At 34.4% G+C, this 27,415-nt stretch overlaps 2 protein-coding genes across 3 annotated transcripts; both read right to left on the bottom strand.

Moving 5' to 3' along the window:
* Positions 1 to 869: 869 nt before the first annotated feature.
* LOC114719526 (probable WRKY transcription factor 32) lies at positions 870 to 7,220 on the bottom strand. 2 transcript variants are annotated; one of them, XM_028905038.1, is made up of 5 exons: positions 6,853 to 7,220; positions 6,691 to 6,731; positions 4,268 to 4,974; positions 3,984 to 4,142; positions 870 to 1,441 (listed from the first exon to the last, which is right to left on the bottom strand). In XM_028905038.1, the coding sequence occupies exons 1-5, from the start codon at positions 7,109 to 7,111 to the stop codon at positions 1,081 to 1,083; spliced, it is 1,527 nt and encodes a 508-aa protein (XP_028760871.1). In that variant the 5' UTR covers positions 7,112 to 7,220; the 3' UTR covers positions 870 to 1,080. The 2 variants fall into 2 exon arrangements, with proteins under 2 accessions (XP_028760871.1, XP_028760872.1); XM_028905039.1 differs by having other exon boundaries at positions 4,268 to 4,971.
* Positions 7,221 to 14,860: 7,640 nt separating this feature from the next.
* Positions 14,861 to 18,176, bottom strand: LOC114719512 (probable LRR receptor-like serine/threonine-protein kinase At2g24230). Its single transcript, XM_028905019.1, is given in 4 exon segments — positions 14,861 to 15,651; positions 15,654 to 16,136; positions 16,139 to 16,657; positions 16,660 to 18,176. Coding segments are annotated over 4 exon segments (2,565 nt in total). The 5' UTR covers positions 17,702 to 18,176; the 3' UTR covers positions 14,861 to 15,130.
* Positions 18,177 to 27,415: the final 9,239 nt, after the last annotated feature.

Genomic DNA, 27,415 nt, shown 5'->3' with positions numbered 1-27,415 from the left:
TGCCATTTTTCTATTCCAATGTCTTTTTTGGTGATTTTCTCTAAATATAAATTTCAATTATAAGAAATACAATTATATCTCTTGGTGTATGTGTATTGCATTGACGATATAATTCATGGAAATCCATATGCAGGTGTGAGAGTCTCTATTGTAGGGTTGTTTAGACAGAATCAAAATCATAATTTTAAAAATGATTTTATGATATACAAAGTAAATACGTGATAAAAATTATCTTGATTTTGTGAAAGTATTTTTAAAAATACTTATGGGATGTGCCAAGCACCCCGCAGAAGAAATATCCCCATTGGGCGCCCGTTATTATGATTTGAAAAGAGGCTATGTTGACGCATTGTCTAATAATCCAAGGAAAAATGACCCTTCGAAATCTTGCAATATAACAATAGTTGAGGATATTAATTACCCCTCAATTAACAATATGAAATTTTAGTTGAAAACGGTTCATAATTGTCAATATTTCTTCCCAAAAGGGTCATTTTCCATGATGGAATGCTTGAGAAACAGTCTTGTTAAGACTCGTTCCAAAAGTCCACACGAAATTATCACATTCCTTCGGGGAAAAAACACTAAATGCAACTAAAAATTTTTTGCCTCGTGGTATTAACTAAAAATAAAAATAATCAAAAACCATTTTGCACAGAATAATGGTCATCATAAGCTGTTCATTAGAGTAATGTCCTTCAAATGTCAACAGACTTTAACATCAGATTAACAGACATTAACATCGATTGTTAACTCTAGTTTGACTTTATGTTAAATGCTGACAGATGCAACCTGCCATCAACTATATTTCGAAGCATTTGTGTGGAAGTCGTTAATTCTACTATTCTGACCTTCAATGGGAACAATGGTGCCAATCAACCCTATATTCATTCCAACACTACCAAACTCATTAAGCCAAGTTGAAAGGTTGTACGACCAAATATTAACAAATTGTTCCCACCGAAACACTACGTGGAAAGAAAAACTACAAAGGGGTGAAAATTGGTAAGCGGGAAAAATACACAATACCTGCCAATTAATTTATACAGATACAACTGCAGGATTTTCTGAAAGTATCTTTTAGCAAGGCTTTATTTCAAAACCAATGCTCAAGAGAGTTCGAGCCGATTCCATTGCTTTCTCACCCCCGAGTTCCAAGGCTTCCCCGGTTAATTCGCCTTCGGTGTCCACCGACCACTGCGTGGAAGATTTTTGCTTCTGCAGTTTGTCTGTTTTCTTGAATTGCTGTGAATTGTTCATTGAAACAGGTGCTGCTGCAGCCACAAGAGGAGCACTTAGTGGGCCATGCCGTTTCTTAGGCACCGGCATGTCATGGTCATGAACTCCCTTGTATGTAATGATTACAGCATTAGAGTTATCGACAGCAGTCTCAATGTGCTTACGCACAGGACATCCTGCTGAAGTGCATCTGTAGTAGTTTCTGAAAATTCAAACTGTTCATCAGAAGAAATGGAAGACAATTATAGGCCACTAAAAAGAAGGGAAGGAAACAATGGCACATTATATATATGCAACGTAATTGTACACTAGATGTTCCATCTCCCTATTATTCCTCTTATAGGATGCATGCCTTCAAAACCCATAAATATGAAGAACAAGTACAATCTAAGCACACCGAAAGATAGAATTAGTATTCCAGAAGCTGCCTAAAATGCTTCTATCATGATTTGTTGGTTGTTGCACCACGAGAGATACAATAAAATGCATCAAGACAGGTGCATGTTTGATATTTCAAGCAAAGCTAAAGCCGGTTTTAAAATTAAAACAGTTACAACCATAGAACTTTATACTGAAACATATTAAATAGCTAAGGTGAGTTTAAAGACACCTGTTTTCTTATTACATTCCTGGCAGGCGAGAAATAAAATAAAGCACTCAGTTTATTCGAAATTGATTTCTCTACACAGACCTTAAAACACTGTGGCAACCACATATAGATGATAAAATAAAGCACAAGTCAAGGTCAACCATTTCCCTTTGTGGTCTCTCTAGAGGTCCCCGCATCTCACTCCTTCTCTTGGCCAAAGACCAAACCATTTGACTTCAATTTGATCCAACAAGATGCTAGTGTTTCCCATTTCTCAACCAATGGGCGATGCCTATTTTGAGTAAACTTATTTAAAGCATGCTCCATATAGAAGTTTTTGTTCACAAAAATTTTCATAGAAGAAAAATATAATCACTATTTGGTTGATGCTTTGGCTTACTTCTATGTTCATTTAAAGTGGTTGAAGGCATGTTTTCCAATTTTACAATAACAGTGGGGAGTGAAAAAAAAAAAAAAAAAGAAGTACCGGTACTCAATATCCCTTCAGCAAGGGCAAGGATTCAAATCTTATTAATGGAAAAGCTATCTCCTATTTCGGCCCGCAATGCTCAAATCAGCATTAGTTAATAGTATCGAGTAACATATAGTTCTATCAAAAGAGAAGCAGATGCATCTTTCACATACGGAATGGAAAATAGAAGAATTCTACATCAACATTGGAGGACCTAGTGATAAATCTGATCCAGTGTCTAATAATGTAACCAACACTCAACAGTGATTGGAAGGTTGTGAGCAGCTGCACAAGTAAGAAATTTTGAAAATTGATTCCACCGTATATCTGTTTGCGTTTTTGTTCTAAAAATTCAACTTATGTAAAGATTTCATTTGTTAGAGACTGTCTAGTATTACTCGGTTTTTCAAAAGATATTTGGCTATGTATTAGTGAAGGGTTAGGTGCTATAAGTATTTTTGAAACCAGTCAGCCATGCTCTGATTTCAAGCTTCTACATTATGCCTAGAAGATTGAAGTTTCATCTGACATCCACAGAAAAGCAAACTTTCATCTAACAGCTGAAATAGATTTAAATTGATTGCAATACTAATTATTATTACTAGAGGGAACTCGCATAGTTCTTGATCTCTTAGAAATATCGTTTCTCCCTACAGGGATTAATTTCACATTTCTTCTTCATCTTTTTTTGGCCAACCACATTGCTTCTTTCTAAAACCATTTTCTCCAGACTTTTCTCTTCGCTCTCACGTGTCAAGCACTCAATCTTGATCTCAGACAATATCTACCTCATTCAGTCCTCTCTGTAATCTCTCTCACCATCTGTCACTCTCACTTTACTTGAAAATTGTAATCGCAATACCTCTCCCTCTATTGTGCACCATTCCAACCTTGACTTCAGTGGAACTAGGAGTTTTCATTTTGGCGAGGCATCAACATTTCTCTCTTTTTTTCCTCTTTAGCTGAATCTCCTTGTAGACCTCTCAATTGCACCATCCCTAACATGGAAAATTGAGTGCACCAAGTTCATTATAGTACAGGCACCAAGATGGTAGGTTCCTAGTGTATGAATATTTCTTTGGCATCAATGCCACCACCTCAACAAGCACAGAAGAATGGGATCAACACGAAGTCCAAATTGTTCTTCAACAGAACACCCCCCCCCCAAAAAAAAAAAAAAAGAAAGAAAACAATCACTTAAATTCTTTATGTTGAAGAATATAATGGATTTAATCACTGCATCGCGAAACCATGGCAAATATGGCTACCATAGACTTTTTTATGCAGAAAACTCAATTTCCGCTGCTATTCATATTTCCAACCCCATTTTAGTGCTGTCAGACTTAGGGTCTTCATGGAGAACTAATGACATTGCCATTTCAACATCTATTATCATCTAATTACTTACCAATCTCTCTACCATTTATATTTACTTTTCTGCTGAAAGAAATATGATAAAAATAAGCTTCATATGCGCCATCAGCTTGGGATTTAACTGTATATTGCTTTTTTCTTATATTCCCCTTAATGGAAGCAGCAACAAAGCTTGGAAACAGAAAATCAGAGAAATGGGTCTCTCTTAATTGATGATAAGTACTGATTCAACTTAAACATATTATTCTACCTAGTAGCTGATAATCAAATCATGTGCGTGTAGAAAGCCAGAAAGTTTTAGGCATGCACCTAGGATGAGGGTTCCCCTTCACCATTTTCTGTCCATACTTGCGCCATCGGTATCCATCACCCGATATCCCCACATCTCCTGCTGCATGTACGACAAACTTCTGTTTCTTTCCAGGTTTTACTGGAGAATCCAGGCATGTACCGTCACCTTTCTTCACTCTGATTATCAAATTTGAAGAGAGAAATTAGGCCACTTACTACTAAATCCTTCCAAAATGAAATGAAAAATATATCATGCACTATTTTTTTGTCTTCAGAGAAAGTAAATCCATACATCAACTTGCCTTTTTTTGGGCTCTGTCTCAATAACATGCTCATCCTTCAAGACAACTTTACCATTATCACTTTGATCACATGAGTTTAGTCTTTTCCTATCAGCACTGCATGGTGCTTCTTGTGGAGGTTCCTTTGAAGAAGGGCACGGATTTGGATCATTCAGCACTCTGATGGGCTTCTCTAGAACAATGTTCTCCACATTAGGCTGTTTGGATGATGCAAACTTACTTTCTCTACTGGGGTTAGTCTTCCGTGGTGGATCATGGCTGTGTTGACTTTTATATACAACCTCTAAAACATGGCCTGAATGGTCACAGCACTCAATCTTCTTAGCACAACATTCTGAATGAGTACACCTGTAATAGCTTCGAGAACCTGTAGGACTTTTAACTTGCTTCTGGCCATACTTCCGCCAATTGTATCCATCAGATGAGGATGCCCTCACAACAGAAACAGGAGACAAGGTATTGCGGCGAGAAGGCTTTTTCTTGTATACTTCCAGCATATTTGCATTATTAACATTTGGAGAAGATTGTCTTTGTTCTGGTAAAGCTGGACTAGGAGCAGATGATAAAGATTGTGTTACGGATGTTGGTGACAGTTCAGACAATGCACTTGAACACACCGACACCTGAGGTTGATTTTCTATCTGTGTTTGAGTTGTCTGGACTGATTTTCTTTCAGTAAGTTCCTTGTCAGAAGGTCCAACTGGCTCCTGAGAAAGGTTAACTCATGAAAAGGCCTACTTTTATAACTTAAGAAATAAGTGGGCTGCAAAGAAAATGCAGAGTTCTAATGCTGGTATTGTCCGTAAACCAATGCAGAAACCAAAGCATAAGCCTGGACCCATCATAAATATATGTTTACTAACTTCAGACGCACCCAAATTAGGCATATTGATTCTTAAGAGACGAAAGATTTCTGACTACTAAATGAAGCTCGGATAGACACTTTATCAGTGCATAAGATAATAGAGTTGAGGTCATAACGCATGTTGACCGACTTAAGACGTACCCAAATTAAGCAAATTGATTATTACGAGACAACAGATTTCTGACTATTGAATGAACCTCGGGTAGACACTTTATCAGTACATAAGCTGACAGAATTGAAATGTATCATGCAATGCTAACCACAAGCCCAAATTACAGGGGAAGTGTTCTTAGACTCCTCAACAACGTTGTTAAGAAGTCACAAAGATTCAGGTCTAAACTTCTACCACATAATTAAATAAAATAAGTAGTTCTTCATATTCAGAAAGACAGCTCCAAGTAAGCACCAGAGACATGGACCATCTCTTATAAGAAGAACAAGCACAATAGACTCACTTTCATGTAATATGCGACAAAAGCCTTTCAATTGGCGTCTGTCTGCTTCTCTAGAGCTTTTTATAACATCATTTTAGGGTCTGCAGATCAGCCTTCCTAGAGAGGTGATTTGAACAAACTTTCAAGCTTATGGTAAGTTTCTCAGCATCTACTTACATTTTGAACAGACAAAGGGTTCGCCATCACTTTTGGTCCCTTAACTTTCAATTTTGTCCTTTATGATTTGAACACGAAAGAAAGTTAAGAGATGAGGGTTGATTTAGAAACATTGAGAGGGAAAAGATTAAGGGGCCATTTTCAAACAATAAAAATTAAGGGATGAATCTGAAACAGATTGAGAGTTAAGTGACCAAATTGCAAGACACACGCACAGAGAAACTAAATTTAAACAAATAAATAAGGGACCAAAATGACATCAAGCAAAACAAAGAAAAGGTAATTCATGAAAGAGCCAACAATGATTCTTCAAGAAGACAGGTTTTCCAAGTCCTAAACCAGTGGTAGAACTTAAAGTGATCATTCAATTGCTCTAATCTAGTTTATCTGGTTTGTTCTCAAACTACGCATTTACAGCTTCAATCTCGTCAACCTAAGAAAAGGGAAAATAAAATAAAGTTAACGAAAAGGTGAACACCCACTCTTTATATTGATAGATAAAAACTTATACGCAATTCGCGAGTTCTAAACTGTAGATGCCCACAAACGCTTGTGTGTATAAAACAGAGAAATATACCAAAGCTCAGTGAACAAATACACAAGCCATAAGCCAAGCAGAATTCGTCAATTACTTAGTTCCTCCTGGTACGACTTCTGGAATCTCTTTCTGTTAAAGAATTCAAGGGGGCGAACAAAGCAAACATGTAACTATCACACAACATTCGTTGCTTCTAACATTTGCGCTCACGCAGAAATCTTGCTAACGAACTCTTAAGATGGAGCTTTTCTTTTCCACCTCCAGCCGGGCACTACACTATGAACTCACTTCTGGACACGAAGAATTCAAAAATTCTAGCTCAAAGACACGAAACTCACAATCTAAACGATAACACCAAACTAGATACAATACTCATGACTCAAAATACATCAAGTATAAATGTTCTGACCTTATTTTGGCCTTTCACAGCCTCCTGCGTAGTAGAGGTATCTGCAGGGCAAACGACGCAACTCATTACCTTCTCAAAAAGCCGTTAGAAATGAAGAAAAAAACTAAAGCAAAAGAATTTCTCATTTCGGCAAAAAGGACAATTACCAACAGTCAAGCTTACCGGCATTCTGATCTTTTTCTTCCAGCTCAAGCGAAGTGGGCACAGCTAGGGTTTCCGAATCAGGCCCCGGTGGCTCTGCTTGCCGGGAAAGTTCAGAATTCTGCAAGTCGCCTTGCTGAGACTCGCCAGGCTGTGCTTCAGAGACTCGATTTAGTTCCTCTCTCTTTCCTTCTTTTTCTTCTTCTTCTGCTGATTCGTTTTCTTCGGGCAGTTCAGAGTTACCGTCTATGAGAGCTCCGGAGCTCTCACGGTCAGCCATGGATGGTCCTCCGGCAGAGAGTAAAGTAAGGAACAGTTAAAGGTCGCGTTTTGTAGTGTCTGAAACAAACGCAAACGTGCTTGGGATTTCGCGAAGCGGCACAGATTTGAGAGAGAGAGAGAGAGATTGCTTTAAAGCAACGAGTGGGAGGGTATCTGTGTCTTTGACTGCTCTTGACTTCAGGTGATTCTTGCTCATGGAAGGTAACGTCCAGTCCTCCGTTACCGGTCTTGCACAGAAGATGGCCGTTGCTTCTGTTGACTTGACGGCTTCATTAAACGGCGTCACTGTCCTTGTGTTGCGATTAATTTTTTTTCTTTGGCTTAACTATTGTCACTCCATTCTCGATTGTAAATAATAATCTAAGTGACTTCAAATTAATTTTGAAAATAAGAAATCACAAATAACTCATTAAATCTATTTTAAATTATAATTTTTTAACTATACTCATATTAAATGAGATTTTGCACAAGAGAGAAAGTATAAAGAGTCACGTTTAAATATTAATTATAAAGACAAAATTAGTAGACAAATATTAATGATTTTATAAATGACTTGTGTTGTGGATAAAAAATCCTTTCAAAAGTCACTTGCATTGTGAATAGGAGTGCCCTGGCTAAACCTATTGGCGGTTGAAAAGAAATTTCAGCTTCTGAATCTTGGTTAATTGAATATCCCGCTCCCAGTATTACATCGAGACGTTCCGTATATGAGCCTCTTCAAACAAGACTTATTGCTATTGATTCGATGATCCCTATAGGGCGTGGTCACTGAGAATTAATTATTGGGGACAGACAAACTGGTAAAACATCAGTAGCCACGGATACCACCTCCTTTTTTTGGTTTATATATACAATTTTATATATACAAGAAGTTCAAATATTGATATAATTCATCTAATTCAATTCTTCTTTATAGTACAATACTTTAGTCGATTTCGTTTCATTTATCATATTTCTCATTTAGTTTAGTTTGAATTTAGGTTTATGAAATTTTAAAAAGGAGTTTTATGTCGCGTTACAGAGGGCCTCGTTTCACTAGCTTTTTTTTTTAAAAAAAATTAGGGATAAATTCCTTATTGAAAATTTAATTAGTAAATGGTACCTGGAGACTTTGTGCAATTAAACTTTCTCAGTGTGCAACTTAACTTCCTTCATGTATAATCTATCTTTCATTGTGTGCAAGTATATTTTCTTGTGTCACATCTTCTCTTTGTGTAAATGAATATTCTTTGTGTACAGTCCATCTTCTCTTTATACAAGTTATCATGCAAACTAGTCTCTTGTATTAGAATAATATTCTATGCAAATCATCTTCTCTATCTGTAACTTAACTTCACTTATGTGTAACTTATTTTTCTTTGTGTAACCCGTAATCATAGGCACCATTTGCCAATTAATTTTCTAACAAGGGATTTATCCATCATTTTTCTTTTTTTCCTCCAAGAAAAGGACAATTAATTATTGATTTAAAACATAATACATAATAAAAATGTATTATTGTTGAATTAAGTTCATATTACATGTTTTTTATTTGTTTGAGTTTAAGTTGCTTTATTTGCCAAAGGAAAGAATCATGAGAAAATCCAAAAAAAATGATTGTTAAATTTTAAAATTTCAAATTAGTAGTGGTTATTACATTTATAAAAACAAATGACTATGCTTGAAAAGTAAATGATAACACATTTTTATAGTAATTTCTGATTTAGAATTTTCAAATTCAACTGTTATTTTTTTTTTGGGATTTTCTCAGAAATTATGGTGCACAAAAATGATTTTATTATTTTAAATCTATTGTTTTATTTTATTTTCCTGTTCTTGCCCTCTTTGTATCAGCGGGTTTCCTTTTTGGACTACCGACTAATGACACCGCACAGGAATGTCAAGAAACTGTACTTGTGTAGTTAGTTACTTAAAGCCTAACAATTTAAAATAAGCTTTGGGATTTGCTTGCCGCTTACAGGTTACAAACGCGCACTGGAGCCCACTGGAAATCCGTAAAACTTGTCTAGCGCCTAATAGCAGTATTAAAATCTAGAGCAAAATACCGTAACTATCCCTCTATTTTATCTAAATTACAGAAACTTTTCTATTATAAAAATGCATATAAACCTCACTTGAAATTAAAATACATATTATACAAACCTCCATTGTATATTTAAAATTTCATTTTCATCCATCCAACTGTTAAGTTTGACTTCTAAATTTTTATTTAACCAAAATACCCCTCATTGATATAAAGGTTATTTAAACATTATATTTATCAAGAAATTCATTTTTGATACAACCAAAAATTTTTTTTTAATACATGTATTTTCAAAATTTTAATATGCAATAAAATTTATTAATTTTGATTACATTTTAAAATTTTAAAATTTTAATTTTCACTACATAATAAAACTTATTTATTTAAATTTCTTTTAAATGGATAGAAAATATATTAAATAAATTTTTTTCATAATATAATATAAATTATCTAAGTTTGAGAGACTATAGAAATCATTTAAATTTAAAATTTTGAAAAAAAATTCTGTTATAAATTTAGTCTATTATGTATTTATTTAAAGAACTAATCAAATTTTCATTCAAGGTTTTATGTCTATATTAAATAAATAAATAATTTTTCATCTCAATATGATAAAACACTAAAAAAATAACTATTTGTAAAAATAAAAAATAAGGAAAAAAAAAAAAAATTCAAATTGTCAAAAATTTTCAGCGCAAATTTAAGAATTTGGTGTTAGGAAGGATAAATCTTAATTAAAAAATATCTTTTTAGAACATTTCTAACGGAGTTAACAATTTGAAATTAAATATATTTTTTAAAATAAAAAGGAAGCTAATATAGTTAGAGTAAAATACAAAAAAAGTTAGCGTATTTTACTCTAAAATCTAATTTTCTCGTCCAATTTGGGGTTACATTTTATCTGCACATAAGTAGCTATATTTGTTAAATTATACTATATAATTTATATATGTATAGTTCATTTATTTGTAAGCTAATATCTTTTTATTTAAATATTATTCTTTTTGGATCATGTATAAATATTTTTTTAAATTTCAATATTTTAATTATAATTGAGTTAATCCTTGTTCAATCACAATTAAACCACTGACCCTTAATTGCTGCTAGTACGTTGAATAATGAATTCAACTTCTAATGCCTTTATTCTAAGTGCAAACCAATTACTATCTTCATTTATTAATATAAAATCTAGTTGCATTTTAATTTAATTCTAAATATAATACTCCAATTTAATTTGTCTCTTATATTTATATATTTTTTTTAAGATAGTTTTTATAGTAACAATATTTTTAGCTACTACACTTGATTAGTAAGGATATTTTAGAAAAAATAACATTATTTATTATAAATAACGAATTTAATTAATTTTCTTAATCTATTCAAATTAGTCAACTAACGTTTGTATTAAGGATCGGAGATAATATTAAGTAATTAGTCAATATTTTAGATCGTTAGATCAATTAAGTATGAATTTTTTGCCCCAAAGAAAAAAATAAGCGTGAATTAATATTGTTATTTTGATCAAAACAGAAAACTTTGCTTTCCAAGGTTAATTTTTTTAGTCAAATTGACGATAGTAATTAGAAAGACTGAATTGAACTAGGCACTTTTATCCTCTGTTTAGTATGACAGAAATGGAGAGAAAAAAAAAGAGGAAAAAATTTAATGAGTTTGATTTAAAAAATTAAAAAAAATAGGTTTATGAAATTTTAATTAAAAAGGATGTAAAATAAAAAAGTAAAAAAAATAATTAAAAATTTTTAACTTTATTTCTTTAATTGTCTAAATCGAATTTATCCCTTCGCTCCTCTCTTCTTCATTTCAAATCAAACCAGGGATTGAATGAAAATATGGAAACTTAAAAACATGATACATCTAGAATCTTGAAAATGAAGAGTGGATTATTTTGACCAAAAAATTGATAAATACGATTGAGGTGGCTTTAGGGGAATCAAATTTAGTCAATCATTAAGAACTTAACTACTCATTTTGGTTTTTAATATAAAAGCTAATTTAACATTTAATTTGGTTTTAAATATAAGACCAAAATCCATTTTATTTCTCATATTTATCTATTTTTATGATAGTCCTTGTAGTACTTGCACATGTTAAATATTTCATCAATTGATCATTTTAGCTAATTCACATGATTAGCAAGAGTATTTTAAGAAAGATAACACTTATTTATTATAAATAATTAATTTAACTATTTTTTAATCTACTCAAATCAATTAACTCTTATATTATATTGAGGACCCGAGATATTATCTTTTAATCACAATCTACAACTTTTTATAATTTTGATTGTTATACTGCCTCTGGTCCTAATTAGAAGAGTTAATTAACTAATTTGAGAAAATTAAAAAAAATAAATTAAATTAATTATTTGTAATAAATAGATGTTATCTTTCCTAAAATATCCTTACTAATCAATTTATTGGCTAGAACTACTATTGATTACCTTAAAAAAAATACGTAAATATAAGAGATAAAATAAATTAGAATCTTATAATTAGGATTAAAATAAAAATCAAACAAGATTTCATATTAAGAATCAGAAGTGGTACAGAAGAACAACATGCCTGCTTACGGTACTAAGAGAGTATCTGACTATTAGTCATATCAACAATTTGGCAAAAAAAAAAAAAAGTTATATCAGCAAAATGTACCTATACATCTTCTTGTACATGATATGAAATACGTACGAAAAGGCTCGCTACTCTCGACCTCCGTATTCACCAAATTTTGACAGCAGGGATTAAAAAAATTTGAAAAATTGTAAATATTCAATTATACATTTTTAAACTAAAAAAATTAAGCCATAAATTGAATGAAATGTTGAAATTAAAAACATAATAATAATAATATTTCCTAGATAAATTAACAGCGGATTAATTAATGTCAATTTCAAAGCATACCCCAACAAACAGTTAATAAATATGATTGAGGTGGCTTTAGGTGAATGAATCAAATGTGGTCATTAAGAAATTAGATATTATAAATCATGAGGACCACCCAACTTAAACATGTTTTGGCTATAATTAAACGTTTAACATTTAAATTAATTTCCTGGCAAAAAAAAACAATTTAATTAATTCCCAGCGTCCATCTCTTTTAATTATTAACAATGAAATTTTAGGAGGTTTAACGTTTATAGGAGGAGTATTGCAATAAGATGTGTCGTATACTCATATGTACATAAAATAAGTTGCTGTGCTAAAAAAAATACGCAAGTGTGTTAAGTATTTCTCTTAAACAAAAACTCATTTTTATATAATTATTCCAAAGTAATTTGATTTATTATTTATTAGACTCCACATACCAAATAACACTTCCAAATGATAAAAATTGGGAAAGCTAAGTTGTTAGGCATGGCAAGCATCCAAATTAGGTGACAATTAAAATTTTTCAAAAACACTTCAAAGATCAGTGCTTCAATGAAATAATAAGTGCGTTCAAAAAATAACACTTTGAAAAACAGAAGGAAGATAAAGAAAAATGAATATAGAAATTTACACTGATTCAATCTAACCTCTACATTCTGTACTTAATTTAAGAGCTAGTTGGAGATTTAATTTGATTTTAAATATAACACTCCAATTAGTATTTCATTAAATATTATGAATTTCCAAAACTTAAGCACCATTGTACAACCCAAGCACTGCGTCGCCTATATGTTTTAAATATCATATGCATATTTATTTTAAAATTATTTTTTTATCAATCTAAAAAAAATAAACACAATTTATCTTATTAATTGAAGAGTTAAAATTTAATCGAACTGATTATTTTTCTGACCAAAATACTAGCACCTTTAATTTGTCTCCCCCCCCCCCCAAAAAAAAAAACCCCTTTTACGCCTTTAGGTCAGGGTGTCCCTCCTACACTCGTGCTCATGTAAGAGGGATAGAGGAAAAAAACATTCAATAATATAATTTACATTAAGATAATATTGTCCCCTAAAAGTTATACAAAAATATATCTTTTATCTTGGATATTACACAAGATTTTGTTTTAATCCCTTAATTTTATAAAATGTTTCTCAGTCCTCTAATCTTAATGTCATTAACCAAAAAATGTAAATTTTCAAATTAAAATATTAAAAAAAAATTTTCAATCGTGACATATTATTTTGGCCAAACAAACAAATAATGATATATTAAGTTTAATTTTTTAAAATTATACTAGAATTATTAACAAATTGTCATTTGAAAACTAATATATTAGAATTAGCGAATTGAAAAGATTCTTTTGAAAATTAAAAAAACCAAAGTGAAATCACCTATAAAATTAAAAAAGTGAACTTCTACCAAACAATTTAATTTAAAAAAAACCTATTTTAATTCTCATTTGAAATTCGATTATTATGACATATACTTTTGTTTAAGGAAAAAATATTTATTATCCATATATTTGAGGCCAGAGATAAATAAGATCCAAGCTAAATTGAATCATTATATATTTTGTACTTTTATCTGACTGAAGAGTGGGTTTTGCTTTTTAACTATAATAGTTATTGTTGGAAAATAATAAGCTATATGTTCAAATGCTCTCTATATTAAAGATGATCCAAAACATACTAGTATGGGTGCCTTATGTGATCTTCACACATGATTTGACATAAGTTTCCATTGTCCAAAATTCTCCATATGGATCATCATCTCCAAATTATCTAGAAGTTAAATTAAAAGTCTCATCTAAATTTAATTGAAACTTAAATACTTCTTTTTGTACAAAACAAAAAATATCCTCTTATTTTTTGTACATACAAAGATTTGTAGATAATTCATTGACAAAAATTAGAGGCATGTCTCTCTAACCACATTTGGATAAAAATATAATTTTATCCTGATCTTATTTTTTAAGTATTATTTTACTCTTAATTTTTGGGTACAATCAAAGATCACTTGCATCCAAAAATAAAATTTGAGGTAAAGGTAAAAGTGCACATTTGCCATTTTTATACTCATAAAAAAAAAATTAAAAAAAAATAAGACCTGAATTTTGAATTAAAAATTTCAAATAAGTTTTTTAAAATTTTAAAATTATTATAAGTAATTTAACTATACTTGTGTTCAATTTTAAACTTTTCCAAGTGACTTTGTCTTCGGGTGTGTTTGGCAAGCACTCCAAAATGGTTTTGGGCTCAAACTATGGTTTGGAAAAGTTAGCCAAACAACCTTAAAAAAATCAAAACCATGGTTTTGAGAAAAGTAGAAATTTTTTACTTTTGGAAGAAAATGGGAGAGTGTGAGAGCTATAGATATGTATCTTGTTGTTTTTTTTATAAACATATTTTTATAAATATATTTAATCTTATATCTTATAAATATATACACTTAATTATTTTAATAATTATTTATAGTATATTATATTATGTTAATAAAAATATATATTAACAATTTTTTCCTTCAAATTAAAATATATCATAAAAATAATTTTTCTATAATTTATATTAATTTATGTCAATGGATATATAAAAAGTAATTCTAATAACAAATATCCAAACAACTCACACTTCTCAAATCAATTTTACAAAATCTATTTTTCCCAAAATCTATTTTTTTCAAATCTATTCTCCAGAAGCTATTCTCCTAACCATAGTTTGGTTTCATCCAAACACACCCGTCATCTGCTAGAGTAAAAGGGTTGCTGAAAATCTCTTTTCCAATTCAAATACAGGACATGTTAAAAAGCAGAAAGAAAAATAGAGAGGCCTTGCAATTAAAGGAACATATAAATTAATGACTACAGCGAATGAACAAGTACAAGCAGCAACGTGTTAACAAGAGATCAAGTTCTGAGCGTATTCTCACCAGAGCTTTCATCTACCAACGATGGTTGGTGAAAAGGAAATAAAAGCCCATCAATCTCAAAAGAACACAATCCTAGAATTGCTTTACTTACATTTCCCCAATGGGAAGCTCAAAACCAGTGGGACAATTAAATTAAAAGCAAAAAACAGCCTCAATTACTCCTCTTCATTTTCCTTCATTAAGTAGCAGAAGGCTCAATATCTTTAAGCAGCCCAACTACCTGCTGCATGCTTGGTCTCTTCAATGGAAGATCAGCTGTGCAAAGATAACCAATCTTGATGGCCTCCTCCATTTGTTCTTCTGAACCCGTGTTGCGAATTTTCTGATCAATGGCTCTTGAAGCTTCGTTCTTTCTCACCAGTCCCCTGACCCAACTAACCAAAGTTTCTCCCTTTTCATCTTGATAATCATCCCCAACAGGTTTCTTACCGGTTATCAGCTCAAACAAGACAACCCCAAAACAGTAAACATCAGATTTCTGTGTTGGGGAGTTCTGTTCAGGTTGGGAAAACTCTGGTGGAACATAACCAGGTGAGCCACGTGCAATTTCCTCGTTCAAGCCATCTCCAAAAACCTTAGCTAGACCAAAATCAGACAACCTTGGCTCTAGGTTGTAGTCCAGATAAACACTGCTGGCCTTGACATCTCTGTGAATGATTGGAGGCGAGCAGCCATGGTGAAGAAAGGCCAGTGCTCGGCAGTGCCGAGGGCAATCTTGTGACGAAATCTCCAAGACGTGAGTAATCCCTCAGAGCCGGAGTTCTGAATCCCACCACCATTGTCGTCTTCCTCCCATGTGTCTGTGCTCCAATCTTCAGGACTATGCACTCCAAGTGGCAAGTCATGGAGCAAGTTTTGCAGGTTCCCATTCTCCATGTATTCATATATAGCAATTCTCTGATCTCCAGCTAGACAATACCCAGTTAAAGGAACAAGATTGGGATGCTTGATGCGACCAAGATACTCAAGCTCCCTTGCAGCTTCTTGATCTGTCAATGTAGAGCCAACAACCAGAACCTTAACAGCTACATGAATCCCGCCAGGTAAAAAGCCTCTATAAACAGGTCCAAACTTCCCTTCAGCCAAAAGGGTACCTCGATCAAAGTTTGAAGTTGCAGACAAGAGGTCTGCAAATGTGATGTTCAACAATGGCTTCTCAAAAATTACTACTGGGACCAAGTTGCTTGCTTGACATCGGCCACCCAGGTTGTTGAATCAGTCTGAAATTCAAAGGGTCCTGATATGTTTTGTTCTTCTTTGTATGAAGCTTGCTTCACTGCCCACATTTTTGTCGTCCTTCGGCAGCCAAATGCTAGAAATAAAAGCCCAGCAAGAAGGCAGATGATTGCTAGAGTTAATCCGAGAGCCAGCTTCATTCCATTTCGATCAGAGGCTCTTTTTCTTAAAGCTCGGGGGTTTACAGCAATTGGACAACTGTTAACTGATCCATAGAATGCCGTCTTGAGGATTTCAGGGGTAAATTTTGAATCACACAAGGTGAAGTTGTTGTACGAGAAGTTGTACTTCGCCATTCCTGGGAGCTTGTCTAAGAGAGATTGGGGTATTTCACCACTCAAATTGTTGATAGAAAGGTCAAGAATTAGGAGGTTTTTGTTGCTTAGCGAGGGGATTTTCCCGATGAGATGGTTCATAGAAATATCCAGAGCATTCAGATGCTTCAGTTGTGAGATTTCATAAGGAATGGACCAACAAGACTAGTTCTAGACAAGTTCAAGTATTCTAACACAGGGAGCATCTTAATCTGTGGGAATTTCTGCCTGGTAAATCTATTGTGCGCAAGATTTAGGTGTTTCAGATTCTGGGCTTCATTCAAATTATGGAAAATTTCACCACTAAACTGATTCTCAGACAAATCCAAATAAACTAAACGAGACCAGTTTAAGTTAGAACTGAACTGTACTTGAGAAACGTGACCCTGAAATTGGTTCCTGCTCAGATCAATGACCTCCAAGCTTCCCTGAAATGCACCCATAACTGAACCCTGAAACAAATTTCCAGACATATTGAGAGTAGTAATAGAATCTAATCCAGAAAAGTTAAAATCTCGACCATGAATACTATTCCCTGCAAGGTTCAACATTTGAAGCTTTGGAAAAGAAGCACCAAAACCCTTTGGAAGAGTCCCATTCAGACGATTTGATGAAAGATCAACTGAGACCAGAGACAGACACTTTAAAATCCCCGAAGGTATGGTGTGTTCGAACCCGTTCCGGCTAAGGTTGAGGACGCGAAGACTGACAAGGGAGCCTATAGCTTCTGGAATTTCTTCAGAGAGATTGTTGTTCGACAAGTCTAAGGTTTCCAAGGAACCAAAATTGCCAATGTTGTTTGACAATGAGCCAGAAATCTGGTTGGAAGAAACGTTAAGGCTCTTGAGAGAAGTTAAACTCCAGAAATCTGAAGACAAGCCAGTGATTTTGTTGCTGCTAAGATCCAAAGATTGAAGCTTGTTGAGCTTGCCAATGGTATTATCCGGAATGGGCCCAGAGAGGCCTAACCCAGAGGCTTTGAACTCAACGATTTGTTCTTTTTGAGCATCACAGAGAACCCCCTGCCATGAACAGAAAGAAGAACCAGAGAAGTTGTAGGATTTGGAAAAAGTTGAAGATGAACCAGTCTTCTTCAAGAATTCAGACACAAAAAATCCATCTGTATTTGGTTGCTGGCATGCCAAATGCTTGAAGAGAAGCGTGAGAACCAAAATAGAACAAAATACTCCCAAACCCATTTAGCAAAAACGATTCAGTAAGCCACAAAGAAACGCCTCTCTCAGAACTTGAAAATCAGCCTGACCATGGTAGCGTTTGCTTATTTCTGAAGCTTTGACTCCATAAGTGACCCCAATAGCAGTAAATTTTAAGAGGAGATTAGGGGGGAGAAATCAACACTGGAGAAGAATCGAAAAATATGGAAAATGGGAAAAAAGTTATGGCCTTTAACAAGAGAATGTGAGTGAACTTTGTCTAGATTTGCTTGGAGATCGAGAAAGGCGACGAAAAGAAATTAACACAGAAGAAACAAAAAGTACTGCAAAACACTAACTATTGTCTCCTTCTGTACCAAGAAAAGCTGAGGAGAGTTCCTTGTGAAGCCGTGTTGCAAGTTCCCAGGTAGAGTCAAGTTTTGAAGCAAAGGAGCATGGAGGGTTTTTCTTTCCCTTTGGGTGCTTCAAATGAAGAAGAGACAAGGCAACATTTTCAGGAAGACAGGCTCCACCGTGCTAGTGGAGGAGTGAGTTTTGAGGTTCATGAATGAAAATGAAAGAATTGAATTGAATTGATTTGAAATTTCGTTGAGGATGTGGTTGGTGAATTTATGACAGCTTTGCTGGTGGAGATTTAATGAGATCTTCAGTGTGCTCATCATCATTGATGATCGATGAAGGCTTTTCTTTCTTCCCTGCAATCTTTGCTCTTTTTTGAATAACAATTTCATCCCTTTTTAAACTGTAATAAATTTTTTCTCCTTTTTCAATGTATATTTTAAAAGTATTACTCTTTCCCTTCCAAATATAATACTCCTCCTGTCCTTAATATAGGACTCAATTTTTGAGTTGGTTTTGATCCTAAATATAAGACTCATTTCTCATATTTATCAATTTTCTCTAAATTACCCCTATAAATACTCCCTCAACCATAATTAAGTAAAAGAGAGAGGGGATATTGAGAAAGATGATTATAGTATTTTAGGAAAAATGTGTCAATTTTCTTATAATTAACTAACTTACCTAACTTCCTTAATCTAATCAAATTAGTTAAATGAGTCTTATATTAAAGACCATAGGAGTATTTATTTTATAGTTTAAATTATATTTATATAGCATTAAAAAATTATTCAGACCAATTAAATTTGTAGACAAACATAAGTTTTTAGATTTGTCCTCAATCAATGGTTGACTTTTTTATTATAAATACCGAATTTCTCTCTTACAACTAAATTTCGATGACTTTATAGAGATAAAAATTCAGGAAATCGAAATTCCAATGTGGAATTTTTTACTCTTAATCATGAAATTTTGTTATTATTTTTGTTATTATTATTTTCAATAGTATTATTTTTATTCTTGTGTTTTGCATGAAAGATGTATGAAATACTCCGTCTCCTTTTTACAACAGGCTTCAGTTTTTTGAATAGTTCTGATCCATTTTATAAAGTTTTGTGAAATAATGCAATATGTGTGTCAAATAAAGTCCCACATGGGAAAGATGAGAAGAAGTCTAAGTGTATAAATGAGATCAAGCATCCTTGGGGGGGTAAATGGGCCAAGAGGGAAGTGGGCCTCGCGCACACAACAACAGCCACCAGGAGGGAAACGCAGTTGTAAACCGGCGATTTCCCCCCCTGCGCGTGAATTAAACGCGGTAAAGCCTCATTTTACGAAAATTATTTTAAACTTTGTTGAATATTTTTTAATAAAATTATGCTTACCAGAAAAGCCTTATTTTGGACCTGTTAAAAGTCAAGAGGCTTACTGTTTCGTTTTGTGGCCGACCGGACGCGTCTCGCGGGGTGTAGGCGAACGTTGTGTGCACCAACGTTCGCGCTGTTCCGTCTCCAACGGAACCTTACGTTGCTTCGGTCGTACCCGCTCGGCGAAACAGAGGGATGCGTCCTCCGGTGATGTGGCCATTCGCGCCTATATAAGGGACTGTCCAGGCAGCGTGATAACACACTGTTCCATCCTCTTCCTCTTCTCTCCCGCTGTGTTTCCTGTTACAATCGCTTTCGCTGTTCTGCTACCTTGCTTCGCAGGAAGGGTTCGTTTGATCCTGGGGAGTGCCGCTGCCTGTTACACCGAGGGGCTGCGGAATATCTCTCAAGGACAGTGTCCTTGTGACGCGACTCGAACCGGATTTGCTGTTCCTCATTTGCTGCCGCCAACAATCTTGAGAGATATCCTGAACAATGGCTGCAAACAACGACGCTGCTGGCTCCAGTGCTGTTCCTGTCAGCGTTCCCCTGAACGTCCCGGCAGCCATACCGCTTCCTAGGCCATTCCCTGACACATCCAAGATAGAAATGTTCGATGGAAGCAACTTTAGGCGGTGGCAAGAACGTGTCTACACAATTCTGGACATGCATGGAGTGTCAATGCGCTGACTCAATCAGAACCTGCTGCAGATGCTGATCAAGGACAGAAGGATATGTGGCACCAGGCCAACAAAGTATGCAGGCACACTTTGATCAGTACACTATCTAATGATTTGTTTGACATCTACAGCGTCTACAAAGAGGCCAAGCAAATATGGGAATCATTGGTTCTCAAATATACTGCTGAGGACGCTGGGAAGCAGAAATTTGTGGTCGGAAACTTCTATAGGTGGGAGATGACCGATGACAAAGACATCAAGCTTCAAATCAATGAATACCACAAATTACTGGAGGAACTTCGGGCTGAAAAGATCAATCTTCCTGACGAGTTCATCGCTGGGGTCCTGATTGAAAAGCTACCAACCTCATGGAACAACTACAAACAACAACTCAAGCATAAACAGAAACAATTGTCGCTTACCGGCTTGATCACTCACATCATCATTGAAGATACCAACAGAAGGACAATACAAGCAGCGAAAGAGAAAGAGACGGCTGCCAAAGCAAACCTAGTGGAAACAAAACCACGCAACAAGAGGTACGACCCTAACTCAAAGAAACAGAAAAATAAGAAACCTGATTACAAACCCAAAGGCACTCCAAATTCAAGAAGAAGGGCAATTGTTTTGTTTGTGGCAAACCTGGACATTATGCAGCACAGTGCAGGAAGAGGGCTAAGGGAAGTTTTCAAAAGGATGAAAATCCTCCCAAGCCAAATGTGAATTTGGTTGAAGGAGATGACAGCGACAATGATGAAGTAATTGCTGCAATGCTTTCTCAGGCCCTCCTCATCTCTGATGTGAGAAAATGGGTGGTAGACTCTGGGGCTACCAAGCACATATGTGCAAACAGGGAAATGTATACCTCCTTCGAAGAAGGGGAAGATCAAATTTATCTCGCTGACTCCCGAACTGCAAAGGTTCAGGGAAAGGGAAAAGTGGTGCTGAAACTCACATCTGGGAAGTCTCTAGTGCTAAATGATGTTCTGTATGTGCCCGATATGAGAGCAAATTTAATTTCTGTGGCTCTCTTGGGAAAGGCTGGGGTGAAAGTGTCATTTGAGTCTGACAAAATTGTGATGACAAAGAACAATGTTCTTGTGGGGAAGGGTTACTGTAATCAAGGTCTCTTTGTACTGAGTGTCGATATGAATGATAATGCATCTTCTTCTGTTTACTTGGTTGATTCTTATGATCTATGGCATGCTAGATTAGGGCATATTAATAGGAAATATATCAAAAGGTTGCAACACCTTAAATTAATTTCTGAAACTAAAAGTAATAATATTGGTAAATGCGAGATTTGTGCAGAAACCAAAATGACTAAAAAATCACATTTTCCTACACAAAGAGAGACTGAGTTATTGTCATTAATACATACTGATTTAGGTGATTTGAAACAAACAGAGACTAGAGGTGGTAAAAGATACTATATTACCTTCATTGATGATTTTTCTAGATACACTAAGGTGTACCTGTTAAGAAATAAAGATGAAGCTTTTGAAAAATTTATCTTATATAAGGCAGAGGTAGAAAATCAACTAAGTAGGAAAATTAAAAGAGTTAGATCTGATAGAGGAGGAGAATATTTATTACTAAATGACTTTTGTGAAAAAGAGGGAATAATACATGAAGTAACACCTCCTTACTCACCTGAATCTAATGGAGTTGCAGAAAGGAAAAATAGAACTTTAAAAGAGATGATGAATGCTTTGCTTGTGAGTTCTGGTGCACCTGATAACTTATGGGGTGAAGCCTTGTTATCTGCTTGCTTTTTACAAAATAGAATACCTCATAGGAAAACTAACAAAACACCTTATGAGTTGTGGAAAGGTTTTGTACCTAATCTTAAATATTTGAAAGTGTGGGGGTGCCTTGCAAAAGTTTTATTGCCTGATTTTAAGAAAAGGAAAATTGGTTCTAAAACTGTTGACTGTATGTTTATTGGTTATGCTCAACAAAGTGCTGCTTATCGTTTTTTAGTTTTGAATCAAAACACAATTACTGAAACAAAAGATGCTGAATTTTTGAAAACATTTTTCCATTAAAAGTTGAGCATATTCCCAAAGGTGTTGAAAATCCTTCTGCCTCTTTCCAAGAAAAAACAAATCAAGTTTTGACTGAAGAATTACGGAGAAGTAAAAGACAGAGAAAGGAAACATCCTTTGGAGATGATTTTTACACATTTTTAGTACAAAATGAACCTAGAAACTTTTATGAAGCAATCTCTTCTCCGGATGCAGAGCTTTGGAAAGAAGCAATTAAAGATGAAATAGACTCCTTAAATAAAAATAAAACTTGGGTTTTGGTAGACTTGCCTTCAGGAGCAAAACCTATAGGTTGCAAATGGGTCTTTAGGAAAAAATATTTTCCTGATGGAACCATAGATAAATACAAAGCACGGCTTGTAGCTAAGGGTTTTACCCAAAAGGAAAATATTGATTATTTTGATACATTCTCTCCTGTTACAAGGATATCATCTGTTAGAATCCTTATTGCTTTAGCATCAATTCATAAGCTATTTATACATCAAATGGATGTCAAAACAGCATTTCTAAATGGTGATTTAGAAGAGGAAATTTATATGGTACAACCTGAAGGGTGTGCTGTTCCTGGGCAAGAAAACAAAGTATGTAAGTTAGTAAAATCTCTATATGGCTTAAAACAAGCACCCAAACAATGGCATGAGAAGTTAGATCAAGTTTTAATGAGTGGTGGTTTCTCTACTGTCGAAGTAGAAAGATGTGTTTATACCAAAGTTATGAATAATGATTGTGTGATTATTTGTTTATATGTGGATGATATGCTTATTTTTGGAACCAGTATGAATGTGGTGCTTGAAACAAAAATGTTTCTTAATTCAAATTTTGATATGAAAGATCTGGGTGAAGCAAAAATAATCCTAGGTGTTAAAATCACAAGAAATGAAAATGGCATCTTACTTTCTCAGGAACATTATGTTGAGAAAATACTGAGAAAGTTTGAACATTATGATGAAACTCCTTTGAGTACCCCTTATGATGCTAGTGTGCATCTAAAGAAGCATAAAGGAGATCCGATTGCTCAATCTATGTATGCACAGATTATTGGGAGTCTGTTGCACTTGATGAATTATACCAGGCCAGACATAGCATATGCTGTGTGCAGATTGAGCAGATATACTCACTGTCCAGGCAGTGAACATTGGGAAGCTCTGAAGAGATTATTACGATATCTGAAGGGTACCATGAATTATGGTATACTATATAGTGGATTTCCCGCTGTATTAGAAGGATACAGTGATGCTAATTGGATCTCAGATTCAGACGAGACAAAGTCCACTAGCGGTTATGTTTTTACATTTGGTGGTGGAGCTGTCACTTGGAAGTCAGCCAAACAAAGCATCATAACTCGATCCTCAAGGGATTCTGAGTTAGTTGCTATGGAATTGGCTGGTACAGAGGCTGAGTGGTTGAAAAACTTCTTAGCAAATATCCCATTGGGAGACAAGCCAACGCCATCAATATCATTACACTGTGATAACCAGGCATCAATAGCCACGGCCAAAAATAAAACATTTAATGGCAAAAGCAGACACATTCGATTGAGACACAATATTTTAAGGCAGCTGCTAAAGGACGAGGTGATCTCAATCGATTTTGTGAGGTCAGAAATGAACCTAGCAGATCCATTAACAAAACCCCTAGGGAGGAAACAAATTATCGAAACATCGAGGGGAATGGGACTAAAGCCAGTATGATTACGACAGCGATGGCAACCCAACCTTTGTGATTGGTGATCCCATGAAGAAGGTTCAATGGGTAAGAACAAGTCGCTCGTTAGTACTGCTAGCACTAAACCAAAATTACTAGTCCCTTCCTATGATGTGTGAGAAAGTGCTAGATTGCATATTGGAGGGTTGAGCAAAGCTCTTAATGATTTCAAATCCTACGGGATGGTGTATTCAGTGCAGGTACACTTAAATGAAATCACCTCTACGAATGTGGAGTGGGGCCGCTCCTATGAGATCATGGCAAAATCTCTAGAGCATTCGTTATGCACCAGGCACGCGCACGGCCGTTATAACGCGCAAAACCGTCGTTAACAGCGGAAATGTGGGGGTATAATCTGACTTTTAATGCCTCTAGTACACGCCGAAGAGATGACAGTTCATAGAAGCAGGCTTCACTGGCATCTCTGTGTACTAAGTGTTATCAGTCTAGGTCTAGTTCATAGTCGCAAGAACCACTAGATACAATGATTATACCCATGTGTGTAACTCTGGCTCTTTATTTGACACATGTGGGGGATTGTTGTGAAATAATGCAATATGTGTGTCAAATAAAGTCCCACATGGGAAAGATGAGAAGAAGTTTAAGTGTATAAATGAGATCAAGCATCCTTGGGGGAGTAAATGGGCCAAGAGGGAAGTGGGCCTCGCGCACACAACAACAGGCCACCAGGAGGGAAACGCAGTTGTAAACCGGCGATTCCCCCCCTGCGCGTGAATTAAACGCGGTAAAGCCTCATTTTACGAAAATTATTTTAAACTTTGTTGAATATTTTTTAATAAAATTATGCTTACCAGAAAAGCCTTATTTTGGACCTGTTAAAAGTCAAGAGGCTTACTGTTTCGTTTTGTGGCCGACCGGACGCGTCTCGCGGGGTGTAGGCGAACGTTGTGTGCACCAACGTTCGCGCTGTTCCGTCTCCAACGGAACCTTACGTTGCTTCGGTCGTACCCGCTCGGCGAAACAGAGGGATGCGTCCTCCGGTGATGTGGCCATTCGCGCCTATATAAGGGACTGTCCAGGCAGCGTGATAACACACTGTTCCATCCTCTTCCTCTTCTCTCCCGCTGTGTTTCCTGTTACAATCGCTTTCGCTGTTCTGCTACCTTGCTTCGCAGGAAGGGTTCGTTTGATCCTGGGGAGTGCCGCTGCCTGTTACATCGAGGGGCTGCGGAATATCTCTCAAGGACAGTGTCCTTGTGACGCGACTCGAACCGGATTTGCTGTTCCTCATTTGCTGCCGCCAACATAAAGTACACTTTGAAAATGTCTAACTATTTAATATTTTTTTATATTTTTATTCTTAATTAGTTGTATGCATTTCTTATCTTTTTTTCATACATTTTTTTCTGGCACTCACATTCTCCATAAATAAAAATATTTTTATATATTTAGTGTTTTTAATATATTTTAACCAATTCTTAGTTGTGTAATTTAATTATTTAAAACTTATAAAAAAGATTAGAGGAAGTATCTTCACAGTATTCCTTTTTCATTTTCAACATTATCTATATGACAAGCATAACTAACATCTTGGAACATAACTAATTAATGCTCCAAATCTTCCCATCAACTTGATAACTCATCATCGTAATTAATTAATGAAAAATTAATGCACATGCAACTGCTTTGTGTTTTGTCTTACACTAGTGAATGCCATGAAACTTTTGTGTTAAAGTTTTTTTCTTTGTGGGTTGGTTAATGTTCTATCTTTTTTTTTTTTTTTTCCTTTTGTTCTCTTTTCTCTTTAAAAACCAAACCATCCTTCTCATTTCATTAGGAACCAAAGCAGTTTTGGACTAAAAGACAGAAAATTATCATGTTAGGGCTTTTAGGGCATCATTTTATGACCACTAGCAAATCAACTTTCCACCATCAAAGTTAAATCATTGCTTTGCTTTTTACCTCTTTACTAATAGAAGATAAAAGTGCATTTTGGGAGGCATGCCAAAAAGAAGAGTGGATTTGAGTAGTTACAATATAGAAATCTCATATGCAATATTCTAATGATTCTAAATGTACGAACAGAACAGCTACCTGATATAATTGATTTAGTTCTAAATATAATATATTAATTCCTTTTATTTTTTCAAGTTTATAATTTGTTAAATTATTTCAGTTATCACACATAATAAAGGAGGAATTCTATCAACCGAATGGTTCCTAGTACAAATTTAAAAAGGTATTTTAGAAAAGTTGATATTTTTCTATAAATAATTAACTTAAATAATTTCATTAATTTTTGATAAATTAATTATCTAGCTCTTGTAGGATTAGAATGAATAATATTTTTTTTCACTGTCCCTGTCTCTCCAAATGCATAAATGGATGATTGGAAAGATCTAATTAATTTGGACCCTTTTATGTTTAATTTGATTTTTTTTTTATTTAGGTTTATTTGGCTTGGATAAAACCGAACCCCATCCATAAAAGTGGAATATAGTTATATGAAATCTTGAAACGAGAGGTGTGAAAGGAAAACATTAAAATGGGGACTATTGATTTGTTGGGGTGATTTAATGGGTTATTAAACTATATTTTGTTGACTGGAAAAAGTGAAGTTTGTACCCCCCATTTTCTTACATTTCTCTAAAATGGGGACCATTTCCTCAAATGTAGGCCCTGTGGGATAACGACAGTCACCAAAAATCTAACACTGTGTGGGCCCTCTCCCAAGTGGTCCATTTCCTTCATCTTACAAAACAAACCAAAAAGAAAAAATTTATGCACCATGTCTTATTGGCCTCTGGAGCCACCTGAGGCAATCTGATAAGTCTATTTCATTCGATGAGACCAAATATACGGATCATCATACTCTACCAATAGGTAAATTTATGAGATCAGCTATATGAATAGTAAAATATTACTTTCACTCTTTAATATAAGAGTCAATTGATTAATTTGAGTATATTAAAAAAACCAATTAAATTTGTTATTTATAATAAATAATTATTGTCTTTCTTAAAATATTCTTGTTGATCAAGTGTATTGACTAAAACTACCATTATTACAAGGACTAATTTAAAAAAAAAATAAATATGAGAGACAAAGTAAATTAGAATCTTATATTTAAAAACAAAATAAAAGTTAAACAGAATTTTATATTAAGGACAGAAGATAGTATCATTACATTCTATCAATAAGTAAATCTTTAGATATATTACTAATTAAAAGATCTTATTGAATAACTTGACCTAATGTTTACTTTAATTTTTTTTTCTAACCCATTTTCAGATGATTCCGTATTGTCTTATTTATCCTCCTCACCAGTGCCTCAAAACAGTCTTCTCTGTACATGTCGGTACTTACAAAAAACCCTTTCTATCATCTTCTCCACTTGATGCAATGTCACTCTTTTTGAAACCCAAAAACACAATATAGGTCATATATTTACAATAATTCTGGCCTAACCAACCCATGGTATCAATAACTTATTAATAGTGTAATTTACTTTAAATTTTACGTATTTTATATTTTACATAAATATAAAATTTTAAAAAAGACAAGACAGGGAAATTAAAGAAATCAGAATGAATCAAATTTTCCTAAGTAGGATTTTAACCTACAACCAATCAGTTCATA

Source organism: Neltuma alba, unplaced genomic scaffold, assembly GCF_004799145.2.
Source record: "Neltuma alba isolate B1F8T4 unplaced genomic scaffold, ASM479914v2 tig00011920_pilon, whole genome shotgun sequence".
Classification (NCBI taxonomy): Eukaryota; Viridiplantae; Streptophyta; class Magnoliopsida; order Fabales; family Fabaceae; genus Neltuma; species Neltuma alba.
The sequence above is the reverse complement of the archived record's forward strand: the minus strand, read 5'-3'. Positions and strand labels throughout refer to the sequence as shown.

Excerpts from the sequence above, each read along its gene's own strand:
- LOC114719526 (XM_028905038.1), bottom strand. The coding sequence starts at position 7,111 with ATGGCTGACCGTGAGAGCTCCGGAGCTCTCATAGACGGTAACTCTGAA. Across the intron at positions 6,732-6,852 it reads AGAAAAAGATCAGAATGCCG|ATACCTCTACTACGCAGGAG; the intron begins GTAAGCTTGACT and ends TTTGCCCTGCAG. Across the intron at positions 1,442-3,983 it reads AAGGGGAACCCTCATCCTAG|AAACTACTACAGATGCACTT; the intron begins GTGCATGCCTAA and ends TTGAATTTTCAG.